Below are 15548 nucleotides of genomic sequence, written 5' to 3' on the forward strand. Positions count from 1 at the left end.
GATGTATGTAAGGACTGAACACTAGGCAATTTTTTATTAGCCACTTTCACAGGAAGAGAGTGGAAATGTACACTACAGTTCATTCTACTTTCTCTCCCTGAATCCAGATGCCTGAACACTCAAAAGCACCCAGAACTCTCTTTGATGGACAGCAGAAAACAAGTGAAAGTCAGGGTTCAATTATAGGAAGCACCCCCCACCCCAGGCAATATGCCATGACCAGCGATACTTTATAATTCCCTCCAGCCTACCAACCTTGGAATATTATTCCTCCCATCAACCACAGGATAAGGAATAGAGAAAAGACTTGAGTTGTCCTCAATTATCTGCAGAGAAATACTCTATACATTGTATCAAATAACTATTGTGTAATAAGCTGTAAGGCCAGAACAGTCTTTTTGGTGAAATCTCTAAATGTTTTAACGAGCATTCTAATAGTATACTTTAGAAGAGCTCTCTTACCTTGACAAAATTATTATTTCCTGGAATTCTTTTACTAAGGTTCTCAACGGTAGACTGGGTTCTTAGATCAAGCCACACTATAGACCAAAATATAATAATATATATGAAAATTTTCATTAAAATAAAATCAGATCTTAATGAAATCACTGTCAAGGATAGGAGACTGATTAGTTTCCATAAGCAATTAAAATGCTATAGCTTTCAAAAGACAGAAATTAGAAAATTAGAAATGAATGGGCATATTGTTAGAAGAGAATAAATTTATGAGGGAGAATTTAAAGCTTTTATGCAAAATCACAGACCAAGTTAGGAGAATAATACAAACCTTAGGATGCTTATTTTGTATCCATTTTATAGAAAAAAAACCAAAAATGTTTTGGATATGGAATTTCTAAGAATACGTGAGTGCAGACAAAATCTGAACGCTAGGCAGTCTAGATGCCAGGGCAGAATGCACAGCCCAGACTCACCATACCATGTATAAAGCATGTATGTTTCAAAACTTGGGAGCAATCTGTTACAAAGTAGAGAACCTGATACTCTTACTCGGGGGGCGGGGGGGGGAATGAAATTTTGTCTCTGATGTATGAAATGCTTATTGACATTAAATTCTGTCAAACTAGACAAGAACCTGGAATCATTAAAATAACTATTTCACCATTCTTTCTCCATGGTAGTTTGTAAAAAACAAAACAAAACAACCAAAACCCATTTTAACAGATCAATATTACTTTTAACTAAATAACTATTGCCCACTATCTGATCCCCCTAGTAGAAAGTATTTCTGTTCTGCTTCATGACAAAAGGCTTGAGAAAGAGGAACTGTGAAAGGTAACCAATAGTATCAGCTGAGCTTTATTTGCCCGATTGCAGTTTTGTTCTTCACTTCTATCACTTATACTGTGTTAGTGGCCACTGGGTGTGTTTAGATACCAACTGTGCTCAGATGGCTAATGAAAAGATCCAGGCCCATAGCCTATTTCAAGGACACCCGGGAAGATTATACAGACTGGCCCAGGACACCTGTGAATACTAACGGTTCTTGTCTAGTGTGGGGCACTCTTAATTATAGAATTCCTTCCTCTTCATTTAAAAACGAGTAAAATTCCGGTAGTGAACTTTAATCAATTCTTTCTAATTACTTAAACTGTCATTTCCCTTGTGACCCTGGCTGGTTTGGCTCAGTGGATTGAGCGTCGGCCTGCGAGCTAAGTGTCGCTGGTTCGATCTTCCAGTCAGGGCACCTCAGAGAAGGAAAACTCTGACTCCAAAAAACCTCCGCTGCCTTGCGGCATACCTCTTCAGGGGAAAGGCTAAGGGAGTAAACCCCGACAGAAAATCCGGAGCCGGAGTCCCTAAGGCGGTTTGACGTTGTAGTCAACACCGGCAACTCCTGCGGCGCACCTGAAGCCAAGCTGTATTGACTCCGTCTTTCCCTTGGACCCTTCAGCTGCGAAGAGAGGGGGGGTCTGCTGCATGGGCAACAGCAGACCCTCCATATCACCCTGCCCAGGCTCTGTAGCTTCAGCTTCACTGGAGAGGACACTCCAGCGTCATCGGAAGATGTCGATTCAACACGGGAGGAGACAGATACCGTGTCACTCCCGAGTCGGACTGCACAACCATTCTCGGCGGTGCAGATAGACTCTTGAGAAGCTACACCATCGTCTCTCGAGACGGACGGCTGCCAACCGACCGACCATTTCCCTTGTGTGCTGTGCTTGATTTTGACAGTGGCTACCACACATGACATTTAAATCATGGACTTCAGGACACTCTTATTGGTTTCCACAGGTGTGCAAAGCAGCAAAAAGCATGTCACAACCAAGGAAACGGGAAGCGAAGAGGAAGACCACGCAGCCTATAGATGACATCGGCATTTGCTCTCCAGCATCCCATTCATCTTGCTCCTGGGAGCAGCAGTTCCTGTTCTCTTCAGGCAATCATCATCCTCTCACCTTCAGCCATGTGGTTTGCCTGAGATTTGACTGCACCCCCAGCTCCAGAACCCTGTCCCTGACCCCAGAGGTAGCTTCGGGAGAGAGCAAGGGGTCTAATCAGCCCAGCTGAGATTTGTGCTTGGTCTGCAGGAGCCCGTTTTCTCAGCCCAGGTTGGGAGCGTGTGGCTGGGGGCTGCTGCCATCATGAAGAGAACTGAATCAGTCACATCTGGAGGCATCCCAGAAAAGACAGACCTGAAGGGATCCCGGTGACTGCGTCTGGAATAAATCAGCACCTGAACTAATAAGCTACTCTCGAATTGCTGGTTCCATGGGCAAAGAATTCCTTTTTTTAAAAAAATTCCTTTTAGTGCAGTTGAATTTTCTATTACTTGCACTGTGATTGCTACAAGCCATTAGCAGCAGCATCAAGAAGTTGGCAAGATGTCCTATGTCCCAGGAACAAGGGCAGTCCCCTTTTGTACACAGTGGAAGTATTGTATGACTGTGACAAAAGTGGGCTTTCCTCAGGGGGCAAGCAGGTGTTAATGGCTTAACGGCAGTAATGGGGTAAAGTAGAGGAATTGGGAGAAAGAAGTTTTCCATCCGTGATGGGTAGAATTAACAACCACATCTTGACCTTCGGTTTTTCAAACTACAGTGGGTTAGGGGGTTTCCAAACAATTTAGTGAGTCTTGATGACCTACTTTGAAAAAATAAAATAGGATGGATTAGGAAATATTAGCTCACTGAACTTGGCAAGACAGTATTGGTTAGTGAAACTTGTAGTTCTGTGGGCTTGCTGGATCATTATGCAAAATATATTTCTTACCAAGGAAAACGAGTAAGACACATGGAAGCCATTGCTCTAGACCTTCAAAGCCTTCTAGATCAGCATTCTTCCATATTTTAATGAACATAACAATCACTAGGGAGTTCAAAGATGACGCCCCCACCCCCAGAAATTCTAGGATAATAGGTCTGGGGAGAGGGCCCAGAAATACACCTTTTAAATACACCCCTTTAAGAAATACTGCTAGACTCCATAGTAGTTGTTCTTGCCCAGAAAGCACACCAGAACCACCTGGACAACTTTGAAGTCACACATCTCAGGCCCTACCTTGCAGGATTCTGGCTGCAGGTCTAGGCAAGGAAGGCCTGACTCTGCTTAGGTTACAAGCATCCCAGGTACTTCAGTATTATACTAGAGCTTGAGAACCTCTTCTAGGGCACGTTCTTTAGGATACTAGATTTGTTCCCATCATTTATTGAAATAAAACAAAAGACAAACTGACGACCAGCTATATAGTTCCCTGAGTCCAGTGGCTCTGTGACTCTGTTGCTCCTTGACAAGGGCCACTTAAGTAACCAGGCACTTCACTCCTGATTTAAAAGCTTGCAAGTACCCACAGTGGTATCTGCTGAATTAACCCCTCACCAGAAAGAGTCAAAACACTTGGTGTGAAGTGAAATCAGGAGACCAAAGTTCTACATCTCCTAGCTTTGCAACCAACAAGCTATGTGAGTCCAGCAAGCCATTTTACCCTTTGTGGCCTGGATTTCCTGAATATAAAACAAGGCATTTGACCTAGATGCTCTCTAAAGTTTCTCTCCTTCCATTAGTCCATGAGCACAGAGGGCTGGCATAATACTTTGTTTTTTATGGCTCACAAGTTTAAGACAATTAGAATACATACAATAGCCCTGGCTCATGTGGATTGAGCACCGGCCTGCAAACCAAAGGGTCGCTGGTACAATTCCCAGTCAGGGCACGTGCCTGGGTTGTGGGCCAGGTCCCCTGTTGGGGACGCGTGAGAGGCAACCACACATTTATATTTTTCTCCCACACATTGGTGTTTCTCTCCCTCTTCCTCCCTCCCTTACTCTCTCTTTAAAAATAAATAAATAAAATCTTTAAAAAAAAAAAACAAAAAACCACATACTGTGAATTAGTAGGACTGCCAAAGAGAAAAAAAAATGTCAGTGGCTGGTATACTATTAAGCGATTCACAAAATGCTCAAAATTAATTAAGAACACACAAAAAAGTTAGAAAACTCATTAGAGAAGCTGAGATGGCAGAATTAGATTTGCAGAATAAGAGACCAAAAGCCAAAGAGAAGACCCCAAGCTGGAAGACTAAGCCCCTTGTGGAGGTCATTTCTGAGAACAATCAGAAGAAGTGCCAGATCCAGATCCAGCGGCAGTGGTCAATTTCCCCTAGCATGTCCAAGTTGGGAGGCCGGGAAGTGAGCAAGAGCCAGTGCACCGATACCTGAGGAAGGGCCAGCAGCTGGAACTGAAGAGCCAGAGGGAACAACGGCAACTGGATCTGAAGGGCCAGGAGAAACTGGAGCAGCTGGAGCATTAGGAGAAATAATGGCAATTCATGCTAGAGATGGCCAGATTCAAGGTCTGTGTTCCCTTGTTGACCACTTAGGAAACGGCAGCTCACTCGCTTGGGCAAGTTCATCAGAATGAATTTTTTTTTTCTATACATTTGAGCGTAGAAAAAGACGAGACATGGGGAAGAACGGTCTAGTCAAGAGTCTCTGGTTCAATAGGATTTTTATTTGAGCAGAGAGCAGGTATAGACCTGTTTTTGGTTCAGGATGACTCTTCCCTACCTGGCCACATGTCTGCAACCTAGTTAGAAAAGAGGCTTAGATAGTTACTGGCCACTCACTCAACCACTGGATTGCAAGGCTGTGTGATATAGTGAGTGAGCACATTCACAGGGGATGTCAGACAGTCATGCTAAGTGTCGCAGTCTCTATTGAGGCCACCTGTGGGAAGGCATGAAAGGGCTGCTTTACGAAGGCATGGCCCCAAGGAAGTGCTTCCCTGCTAAAGTGGCTGGAGGTGAAGGCCATCACCACAAAAAGAAACATCAGGTCTAGAAGGGACAGGGAATAGTTAAGTTCCAAGGTGACTAAAAAAAAAAAAAAAAGAAATGAAAAATAGATGCTAGGGAGTCCAGAATATTATACAGAATGCTTCTAGAAGGCATCTCCCTCATTTAGTCCAAGTAAATTGGATTTAAATGGTTCAGGCCATCAAATGAATTGGTAATGAAAGAAAAAAAAAACAAAACCCAACTTGGATGACCAAAATTTTTCATTTGTATTAAATAAACTCACTTCCACCCTGGCCGATGTGGCTCAGTTGGTTGGAGCATCTTCCATAGACTGAAAGGTCACAGGTTCGATTCCCAGTCAGGGCACATACCTGGGTTGTGGGTTCAGTTCCCCCTCGGGGAGTGTACGAAAGGCAATCAATGTTTTTTTCTCTCTACCCACCTTCCTCTCTCTCTAAAAGCAATGAAAAAACTGTCCTCAGATGAGGATAGTCACTTCCACTATGTCTGTTAGATTTGGTTTATGCTGAAAACCAAAGTTTTAAGAATGAAGAGAAATGCAGTTGCCTCAGTGCCCATGGACCAGGGTTAGTTTAGTGATGTAGTAACAGCACGGAGGGAAAAATTATTTTTAGAATATTTAGAAATTTGTGTTACTGTTGGTTAGTCATAACAGTAGAAGGGGAAAGTACCTAAGGAAAAAAATACACTAGAGATCACCTAGATTACTTTTGGTTGACTAGAAGCAAAGGCAAATAATACTTCTCCTCTGAGATGGGTTGTTATGAGGAGCTACTGGCCTGAGAGGAAGTGCGATGAATGGGAGGCTCCAGGTCAGGGAACACACCCTCAGCAAGGACTGCTGACAGCTACAGAAAGTGATATTGAGTCATTTTCCCCCCCAAAAGACACAATAATAGTAAACCAAATTTAACTGCCATGTGTTACCACTTGCCAAAAGTTAAGCTATTAATTAAGCTGGGTAAGAGGTTGTTTGCAAAGGGGAAGAGGTTATGTTGACTGCCCCTGATGACACTTTCAGAGATCAGGTGGGGACAAAGGCAAGATGGAGTGAGGTAGGGGATGAATTAAAATACATATATGCATATGCCAAAAATGTGGGGGCTGTTAGGTGTATAAATGCCAAAATGCCAATAATGACTGAGACAAGTGAGTATGTCCCTGGGTAGGCTCTGCATTTCCCCTAAGAACAACTGTCATGTATAAATCATTTCCTCTGGCATTCCTGGATTAAAAACGCTATCAGCCAATTCAGAGCAGTGGCCAGGGCTAATGCTTACTGAAGCCTTGTAGTTGGCTGTACTGTTTTACATACCCCGCATGTATTAACTCACTGATGTGCACCTCAGACCTATGAGGTCCGCAACTTTTAATTTCTCTAGTTTAACTGTTGAAGGAACAGGCACAGAATGGTAGTAAGTGGCAAAGCCAGGATCTGAACCCCGAGTCTGAACCCAGAATTAAGTCTCTATGATGTAGGTATAGCCAGGATGATGTCATAGTCTTAAACAGAATATGAAGAAATACTAAAGAACAAAGACCTCATAGTTGAAATCTAATTCAGCTACATTATTTTGCATTTTTTAAATTTAAATTTTATTTTTCAGTTACAGTTTATATTCAGTATTATTTTAATTCAGTTATTTTAAATGTAAACTGGCCAGAAATCAACCATTGCAAAACATGGCTGTATCTCTTTACCCGGGATTGAAGGCACTTGTAGAACTGAACTGTGTCATAAAAGACTTGAAATAATAAAAAATCAAGTGGATCTCGATAAAGCTAAATATGCTAGATTTTACAAAAGGAAAACATCTGTAAAACAATAAGAATAGAATCACACTTTTGTTGTTTAAGACCAAATATGCTTAGGAGATTTTGGTGGTTTGCCATGTATGGTTTTCATTTATGCTGATACTCTGAAACCTAACCCAGTCCAGAAAAGATTCTAAAAATTGAGTCCAAGGTTCTTTTAGATCTCAACAGATTATTACACAGGATTAATCATTGGCCCAGAGTTAATCAGTATGTAAAAAGAAAAAAAAAAAGGCAAAGAGGATGAGAAATGTTTAAAATTGCACACTCAGCCACAAGAGTTATGTGTTATAGGGACCTTTAAATCCAACATCTTAGGAGAAAGTTTTTTTTTTTTATTTGACTATTTAAATAAGGAAAATTTTGTTGGTGGTTCTCTTTTAATAGACTGAAGGTCTTCGATCAGTGGCCTTTGCCTCCCTGGATATCAGTCCTTACTGTGGTCTATCCTAGTTCAGCCAGAACGTTTCACTGGTAACATCAGGGAACGCACTAGATATCATTCATTCCAGTCTTCCCCACCTGACATTTAAACCACTTAGCTAGTATGGTACATCTTCATCAGTTTAGTCTGTGTTGTATTTATAAACTCAACCTTTTTTTCAGTAGGTCGGAGACACCAAGGTATGTAGATGACTCACTAATAAAGTTGGTTTTGGAAGAAAGAGGCTTAGAAAAATGGCAGGGAGTGGGGTGGAGGAACTCTTTGGAAAAGAATATTGATGGAAACAATGCGAGGATACTGGAAGACAGGCGAGAGCAGCCAAAGCCCCGGTTCAGATCCGGGGCCACAAAGCCCCTACAATCCACCTGTGAGGTCATAACAGTAAATGACTACATCACGGGACAGTGACTGGGAAGCAGTGATGCAAAGGGACACTTCTTCATTTTAGATACCACGCCAATGTTTACCTTGCTCAAAGAATTAACACACAGATTCTAAAAGTATATTAAACTACTAACATGGGCCATCTGCGCCTCAATGGATCCATTTAAACTTTTTTCTAGGCTTATAATTGTATCCAAAAGATGTCAGTATACCAACACATCTTTACTGCAAGCAAAAACAAACAGCCTTCCTCACTCTTCAGCTTCTTCAATGAGCGTATTTCATGTCCACTGACAGTACACTGAAATTCTCCTATCTATTACTGTACTGGGATAAGTGAGCTGACGGCCTGTCAAGGACTCCTGAGCCATAAAGAAAAGGCCAAATGAAAGGCAATTTTTAAAAAAGAGAAATGTAGACTTCTCTGATATGCTTGTCTATAGCAAATATTGCTCATTAGTTATATTTAGTAAATAGAGAAAAATGAAAAGGGCTGGCCTAGAGTGACAGAGATTGACTAGAGAAAGGGAATAAGAAAGAACACACACACACACACACACACACACACAGAAAGCAAAACCCAAACTGTAATATAAACAAAACAAAGGAGCTCCTATTGATATGTAGAAATCGGATTTTGTTTCACTCAATTGCACCTTGTATTGTTTTAAGATAAAGCTGTTAAAGGTTTAATATTATGTTGATATTCTCAACTGAAGATTTGCATGGAGATATGACACCTTAGTGTCTTCCTGGTGAAATAAGTGGGAGGCAGAATTCATCCTTGTCATTACTAAGTGGCTTCTCTTCCCAGGGAATTATTACTCCTCTCTCCTTTTCTGTTACCCCTTCTCTCTTCCAGATTCTTACACTTAGCCTTCTGTGCCTCCCTGGTTTGTCACTATGTGCCTTGGGGTCGTTACAGAACCTGGTGCCTAGAAAGGCACCTACATTTTTTATTGGATTAATTAATTTTACATTCATTCCTATAGTGAATTCATGTATAATAAACTAAAACTATCCCCTCTGTATTACCTACTTTTAAATATACATTTTGAACAATCATCTTCTAAAAGAGCCACAGATTTCTAATTACCCAGAAATTAGCTTTGAACACAAGGCCAATACTCACCTTACCCAAAAAAGAAAGGCATTTTTTCCCCCCAGGTTGGCGCCCCTTAAATATTACTTAATTTCCTTCTGTTCTCTCAGGCTAAAATCCCTGTAGCCCTGTTTTATTTTTCCCTCACCTTTATGTCCTGTCCAATTTACAAACATACAGTACAGGTTGTATCTTCCCTCTGAAAGTTCTTGCTGATCTGCCTTCTCTCTATTCTCTATTTCCATGCACTAATCCCATGAATTCATTCACAGTATCAATTTTACTGCAAAGAGATGAATCCCCTGCTTACTTTACAATCTGCCTTTTTATCTTCAGGCTCAGCATATGTTTATGTTTGGCTTTCTGTATTCTTCTTGCACAGGGATCAAAATGCTTCTTGATTCTGTGCCTTGATATTTTTCATCCCTTTGCAAAAACTTTATCATCCATCCCTCTTTCCTTTCCTTTTGGGACTCCAATTACAAATATGTTGGACCTCCCTTATCTTACTCCATAGTTCTCTTAGACTCTCTTTTCTGTATTTCTTGGGTGAAATAAGTATACACACTTTTACCTTCATAGCTTATTTACACGATCCTTCAATTCTCCCTCTTCCTAATGTAATACAATACATTCTTTGAGGCCTAACATGGAGTTCAACCTTCTCCAAAGATATGCCAAAAATTCAATATCCATATAAACCTGTACTTGCTCGAATTCTTCTTCAACTTAGAAATACACAATTTATTAACTATTTCCTAATTTTGTGTTAGCCACTTTCCAAAACTAGATTATAAACTGTTTACAAAAACAGCCAATATTTCCTATCCTCCACAACACACTCAGTATAGCGTTAAACACGCAAGAAGTTCTCAAAACATTCATTTGGCTCATGTACAGAAAAAGTGCTTCATATTCCATAGGTATGGTTTGAATTAGTACTCCAAAACACAGAGAATGGGCGAAGGGGGCAGAGGGGCACAGAAGAAGAAGAAATGAGTAAACAAGCATATCACAAATAAAGTTTTTCTGGTACAATATTTACTTGGAATCCTTCACTATAAGCATAACTTCAACTAACCTAGTTGCGTTACTTTAAAATGACAACTCAAAGTCCAAAAATTGACTTGGAGTTATCATTTAATTCAAGCTTAGAGTTTAACAGGAAATTTCTGGTTCCTTTGACTAGGCTCTTTCTTTCACTAGGAAAAGAAAAAAGTAAAACCCAAACTAGTTCAAGCAGTTGGTTGATTTGTGAAAGAGTACTCTCTTAGGTACTAATCATTAAATTGTAATATCCTGCTTTATTTATATTCAAAATGAGCTGCTCATGAGAATGAGGACAAAAATAAATATTTAAAAGACATACTTTTGTGTAACAGGAACTTTAGTTGCAATTCTTTGACAGTTTTTGAGTCTTTTTGAAATCATAACTGCAGAAGACATACTAAATGCTTTCTTATAGCACAATAACATTCAATGCCTTAGTTTTTTATAAAGATGGTTTCCAAAGGATTTAGTCTACTCTTACAAGGCACCTTTTTTAGTATATTTTCTGTTCCAATATCACTTTCTTCAAATTGACACGAAAGTAACTCTATTACTAATGTCACTGTAAAGTAAAAATAGCTCACTCTATAAATCATCCCATTTCTGACAATTTCTGCCTCCATTCCTCCCCCCACAACCTGGTATTTTATTGACAGAAATGGTGCTTTCCTATCTGTGACACAGTGATGCCTTTTAGTGATTATATATTTGGAACGAAATTTTCCTTTTAACAAGTGACAGTATCATTCAGTACTCAATTGTCATGTGCTACGAGTGATGTTAAAATATACTCACTGTCATTTACATTTAATAAGACGTGATATCTAATGGTGGTATAATTGAGATTTTGAGTTTTTGAACTACTGAAATAGCCTAACTTATAGCAGAAGGAGCTAAAATTTTGAGATTTTGTTTTCATAACCTCAGAAGAGTCCATTCAAAATCCTGGGTGGGAAGACCAAGTATACCAGATCTTTACAGAGAAATGACCACGAACATTTGTAATTTTGATTTTTGAAGGGAAGAGGAGGAGCTGAAATCTCTTTTAGGTGTCAGAAATAGCAGGCATTACAAAACAGTTCTGGCAACAGCGACCCACTTGTATAACACAAATAATCAAAACAGGGGGAGAACATGGGAAAGAGTTAATTCACAATGTGAATAAATGGCTAAAAATGGTGGGCATATAAAACAATGAATTTCTTAAAAGGACTCCTCTGCCCATCCTGTCAAATTACAGGCATCATGATTGCAGGCTTTTTTTAGCCAGATATTTTAGCGTGACAACATGTGGAAGTGGAGAAAGGCCTTCATGCGACATCCATGCACAGCAGCTTACCTACAGCATTGTAGAGAGGCTCTCCGGTTATCTTGTCCCAGACTACTGTGGTTTCCCTCTGGTTACTGACACCAATAGCTTTGAAGAGAAAGTTAAAACAGAAGAGACTAGAACATTAGACAAGCAGAAAACTACTTCAGGACAATTGTTTTTATGGGTACAACTAAACAGAACAATTCAAAAAGACATTTGGAACATCTGCAGTGGTATTGAGTTTATTTTCTTTGAGTGGCGCCAGGAAAAGAACACCCAGTGTCAAGTGTTTCTTTTTATTGCTACAGACTCCTTCCTGCTTTGCCACCAGCACTAGATGACATGAATCCAGATCAATATCCAAATAAAAGGCTCCCAGATTGCCTTATAAAATGGGAATGCATTCACTTTCCAAATTTACAGTATCCTATTTATTATTCTGAAGAGACCAACAATCACTCCATTCATTTATTTACTAATCGCTACAAGAAACTCCCGTCTAGGTGTATGCAAGTGTGTGTGTGTGTGTGTGTGTGTGTGTGTGTGTGTGTGTGTGTGTACACCTGTGTTTAAAGAAAATAGCCATGGATAAGATCCCTTACGTTAGGCAAATGCATATTATGGCTAGTTATAAATTCAATTTTATTTCTGTATTTTAATAATATAATATAAAACATAGGAGCCCTGGCTGGTGTGGCTCAGTGGATTGAGCACCAGCCTGTGAACCAAAGGGTCACCACTTTGAGTCCCAGTCAGGGCAAGTGACTGGGTTGCGGGCCAGGTCCCTGATTGCGAGTGGGCAAGAGGCAGCCACACATTGATGTTTCTCTCCCTCTTTCTCCCTCCCTTCCCCTCTCTCTAAAAATAAATAAATAAAATCTAAAAGAAAAAAAAAAGACACGAGTTTGAATCAGGCATAGGTACAATATGTGATGGCATTTCCACTATACTGACCTACATACAACTCAAGTGCTACAATTACAGTAAGTTACTGTTAAGTGAAATATGAATCCATACCTCTTATTCAATTCAGCTTAATTCCAGCTCGATTCAGCTAAATCAGAGGCTCTCACATTTGGTTGTACATTAGAATCAGCTGCAGAGCTTTAAAAAATATATCAGCGCCCAGGCCCTGGCCAAAACATTCTGATTTATCTGACCTGGGATGGGATTTGAGCATTAATACTTTTTGTTAAAACTCCCTAGGTAATTGTACTGTATAGCCCAGGTTAAACATACTGGGCTAAAAAACAATTGAGCTCTTTCAGAATTTAAGATCAAGACAAACCTTAAAGGCTATTTATATAATCAATGACATGTCTTGTGCTCAAATCTCCTCTAAGATCACCTGTCACATGACCTTTCAGAGAACACTACTAGTGACGAGATACCCACTACCTCTCTCGAGGTGGAAAAGTCTCTATTGCATAACTTTGCTATGAAAAATAAAAGTCCTTTTCTGTGTAGCTTCTACCTTTAGATCTTATTTATATTCTTTGGAGATACACAGAATGAGATTAATCCTTCCGTCACATGTCACTCTGTCATATCTAAAGTAGCTATTTTGTCCCTCAAGTCTTTTCTTCCCTTGTGTAGGCTCGACAATTCAGTTCGCTTCCACTGCCCCTGCCTCTGTATGCCATATTCCTCCTCTGCTCGGAACATGCAGCTATCTGTATTTACTCAAATTGTACACCCACAATAAAACATAAGAACATTCTGACCAACACAGGGTTGAAAGGAACTAGCAGCTCCCTTGTTCTAAAATATCTTTATCCCATGCAGATTTTACTTCCTTTAAACACTTATTCTAGATGTATGGAGATGATTGAGATTCTGCTCTGAGGAAACTTAGAGGCATAAGGTAAAAGGAAGAGATTTGGGGGTGTGTTTTTTTTTTAAAAAAAAAAGAAGGGCCCTGGCTGGTGTGGCTCTGTGGATAGAGCGCCAGCCTGCAAACCAAAGGGTAGCTGGTTCGATTCCCAGTCAGGGCACATGCCTGGGTTGCAGGCCAGGTCCCCAGTTGGGGGCACGTAAGAGGCCACACATCAATGTTTCTATCCCTCTCTATTTCTCTCAATTCCCCTCTCTCTAAAAATAAATAAATAAAATCTTTGAGAAAAAAAAAACCAGAAGGCATACACATTTGGAGGACTAGAGATAGGAGAATGGTGGGGGGAAGGAGGCTGGGAATCAATGGGACATGAACCTAATCTTTGTAGTGATACAAGGGGAGGAGATTAATGCGCAGGTGGAGGGAGGAGTCCCACGCAGGGCAGAAAGGTGGCAAGAGATCCGACATGAAATACAGAAACAGCAAGTTGAAGAATTAAGGCCCCAGAGCCTCAATTCTGTGAAGCACATAAGGTTATCTGCTGAAATGGAGCCTAGAAAAAGTTGGATCTCAAGTCTGGGGAACTATTTGGTAGTGCTCAGGCTCTGAAGCCAAACAGCTGGGGTTCAGATTCTAATTCGTCTGCTTCCTAGCAGCATAACTCTAGGTCTCAGCTTTATCTTCTGTAAAATGAGGACAATAAGAGTCTGCACCCTACAGGGCTACAGTGAGGAATCCCTAAGTTAATGCATATTAAATCAGTGTCTGGTGCAGAGTAAGCACTCAATAAATGTTACTTACTGCTGCCATTCTCATTGTCATCATAACTGGGGAGTAGAGTTAAAGAGTTGCAGAGAATGAGACTAGGCAAAGCAGGACACGTGAAGGAATTCCCCAGCAGCACTGTGGGCACAACAGAGGCTAGAGACCTCACTGGGACCCCGGTCATAGGCTACCAACGTGGAGCATTGTGAAGGTGACAACTTTACAATGTGGGCTAACAATGATTCATGGTCTACTAAACCTGCTATTCCTCCCCGCTACATGAATTTTCCACAAACAGACTGATGGCTCCCTTAGCCAGCATCTATGAGTCACTATTCTATAACCCCTCACATTACCTTTTTTTATTGGCTCATTCTAACTTGTATTCAGAATGTCATCTAGAGCTATTCCCATCTGACTCATTGGTCACAGGTTCCTCCCTGACCACTCCTTTCCCCTCTATCTTAATTCCTTCGTGCCAAGTAAAACTTTTTCTTGCAAAGTCCAGTGAAATAGCTTCTCAGGATTCTCTTGCAGCCAGAAATACAGCTATTAATGGTTTCTCCCCAGAGCACACAGGCCTTATGTAGGGCCCTGAACGTTTTCAGTGTTCTAATTTCTTGTCATTTCCCCCCCGAAATCCTGTTTTTCTCGAAAACTTTATTGATTGCTAACCCCAGTATTTGTGCCTCTGTTAATAGCTCTTATTTTCTCTTTCTCAGAATAACACATTCGGGTTTTGTAATTCTCCACCCTAGTTCACTACCATTTAAGAGCATATGAAAGTCACTGTATGTCCTGGCCTTAAAGTCTTTTGGTTATAGATGCTATAATCATTGGCATATGTAAACTCAATGTAGCACTCCTACATCTAACAGGTTCATGCTTCACTTATACATGCTTTCTCAGGGGGTATTTTTGTTAACTCTGACTATCTCTAGTGAAATTAATGAAATTAACTACTTAAATGCTACATTTAACACCTCTGGTTGAATTGTATAGCCTTTGATTAGTAGAAGTATGTACTCTTTCTTAAAATAAAGTGAATCAAATATTTCTGTAGATAGGAGTGGGCAAAAGTAGGTAGTCATTTGTATGAAAACATAATAAAAACACAAGAATAAACTCTGGCCCTGGCTGGTGTGGCTCAGTGGATTGAGTGCCAGCCTGCAGACTGAAGGGTCACTGGTTCGATTCCCAGTCAGGGCACATGGCTGGGTTGCGGGCTGGTTCCCCAGTGGGGGGCGTGCAAGAAGCAGCCAATCGATGTTTCTCACGCACATTGATATTTCTCTCCCTCTCTTTCTCCCTCATTTCCCCTCTCTAAAAATAAGTAAATAAAACATTTTTAAAAAAGAATAAATTCTGTTTAACATACTCACAACTGTAAAACTTGGTAGTTCCTTCAGTCCAGTGACAGGCAAACAGAGCTGTTTACTCTCTTAAGTCAGGAAGGAAAGACACAGCCTATTTACTTGTCTTGTGCTCATGTGTGCTGTTCAGCTAGAGAGTGAACTTTTAATTTTTGGAGGTATTGTTCCTAGGGACCTGAAATCAACCAAC

General features: G+C 40.5%; 1 protein-coding gene across 5 annotated transcripts in view; it reads right to left on the bottom strand.

Annotated features, from left to right (window-relative positions):
- Positions 1 to 15548, bottom strand: part of GK (glycerol kinase) — a 68550-nt gene that overhangs the window by 37797 nt on the left and 15205 nt on the right. For 3 of the 5 annotated variants that reach the window (XM_090265456.1, XM_090265457.1, XM_090265459.1), the window contains exons 4-6: positions 11414 to 11491; positions 4676 to 4759; positions 463 to 539 (exon numbers count right to left, since the gene is read on the bottom strand). In XM_090265456.1, coding sequence (XP_090121582.1) covers positions 463 to 539; positions 4676 to 4759; positions 11414 to 11491 — 239 coding nt within the window. The remainder of the gene's footprint in view (positions 1 to 462; positions 540 to 4675; positions 4760 to 11413; positions 11492 to 15548) is intronic. The other 2 variants (XM_090265458.1, XM_090265460.1) reach the window with 1 other exon arrangement.

Source organism: Furipterus horrens, unplaced genomic scaffold (genome assembly GCF_987537825.1).
Source record: "Furipterus horrens unplaced genomic scaffold, mFurHor1.1.pri manual_scaffold_17, whole genome shotgun sequence".
NCBI lineage: Eukaryota > Metazoa > Chordata > Mammalia > Chiroptera > Furipteridae > Furipterus > Furipterus horrens.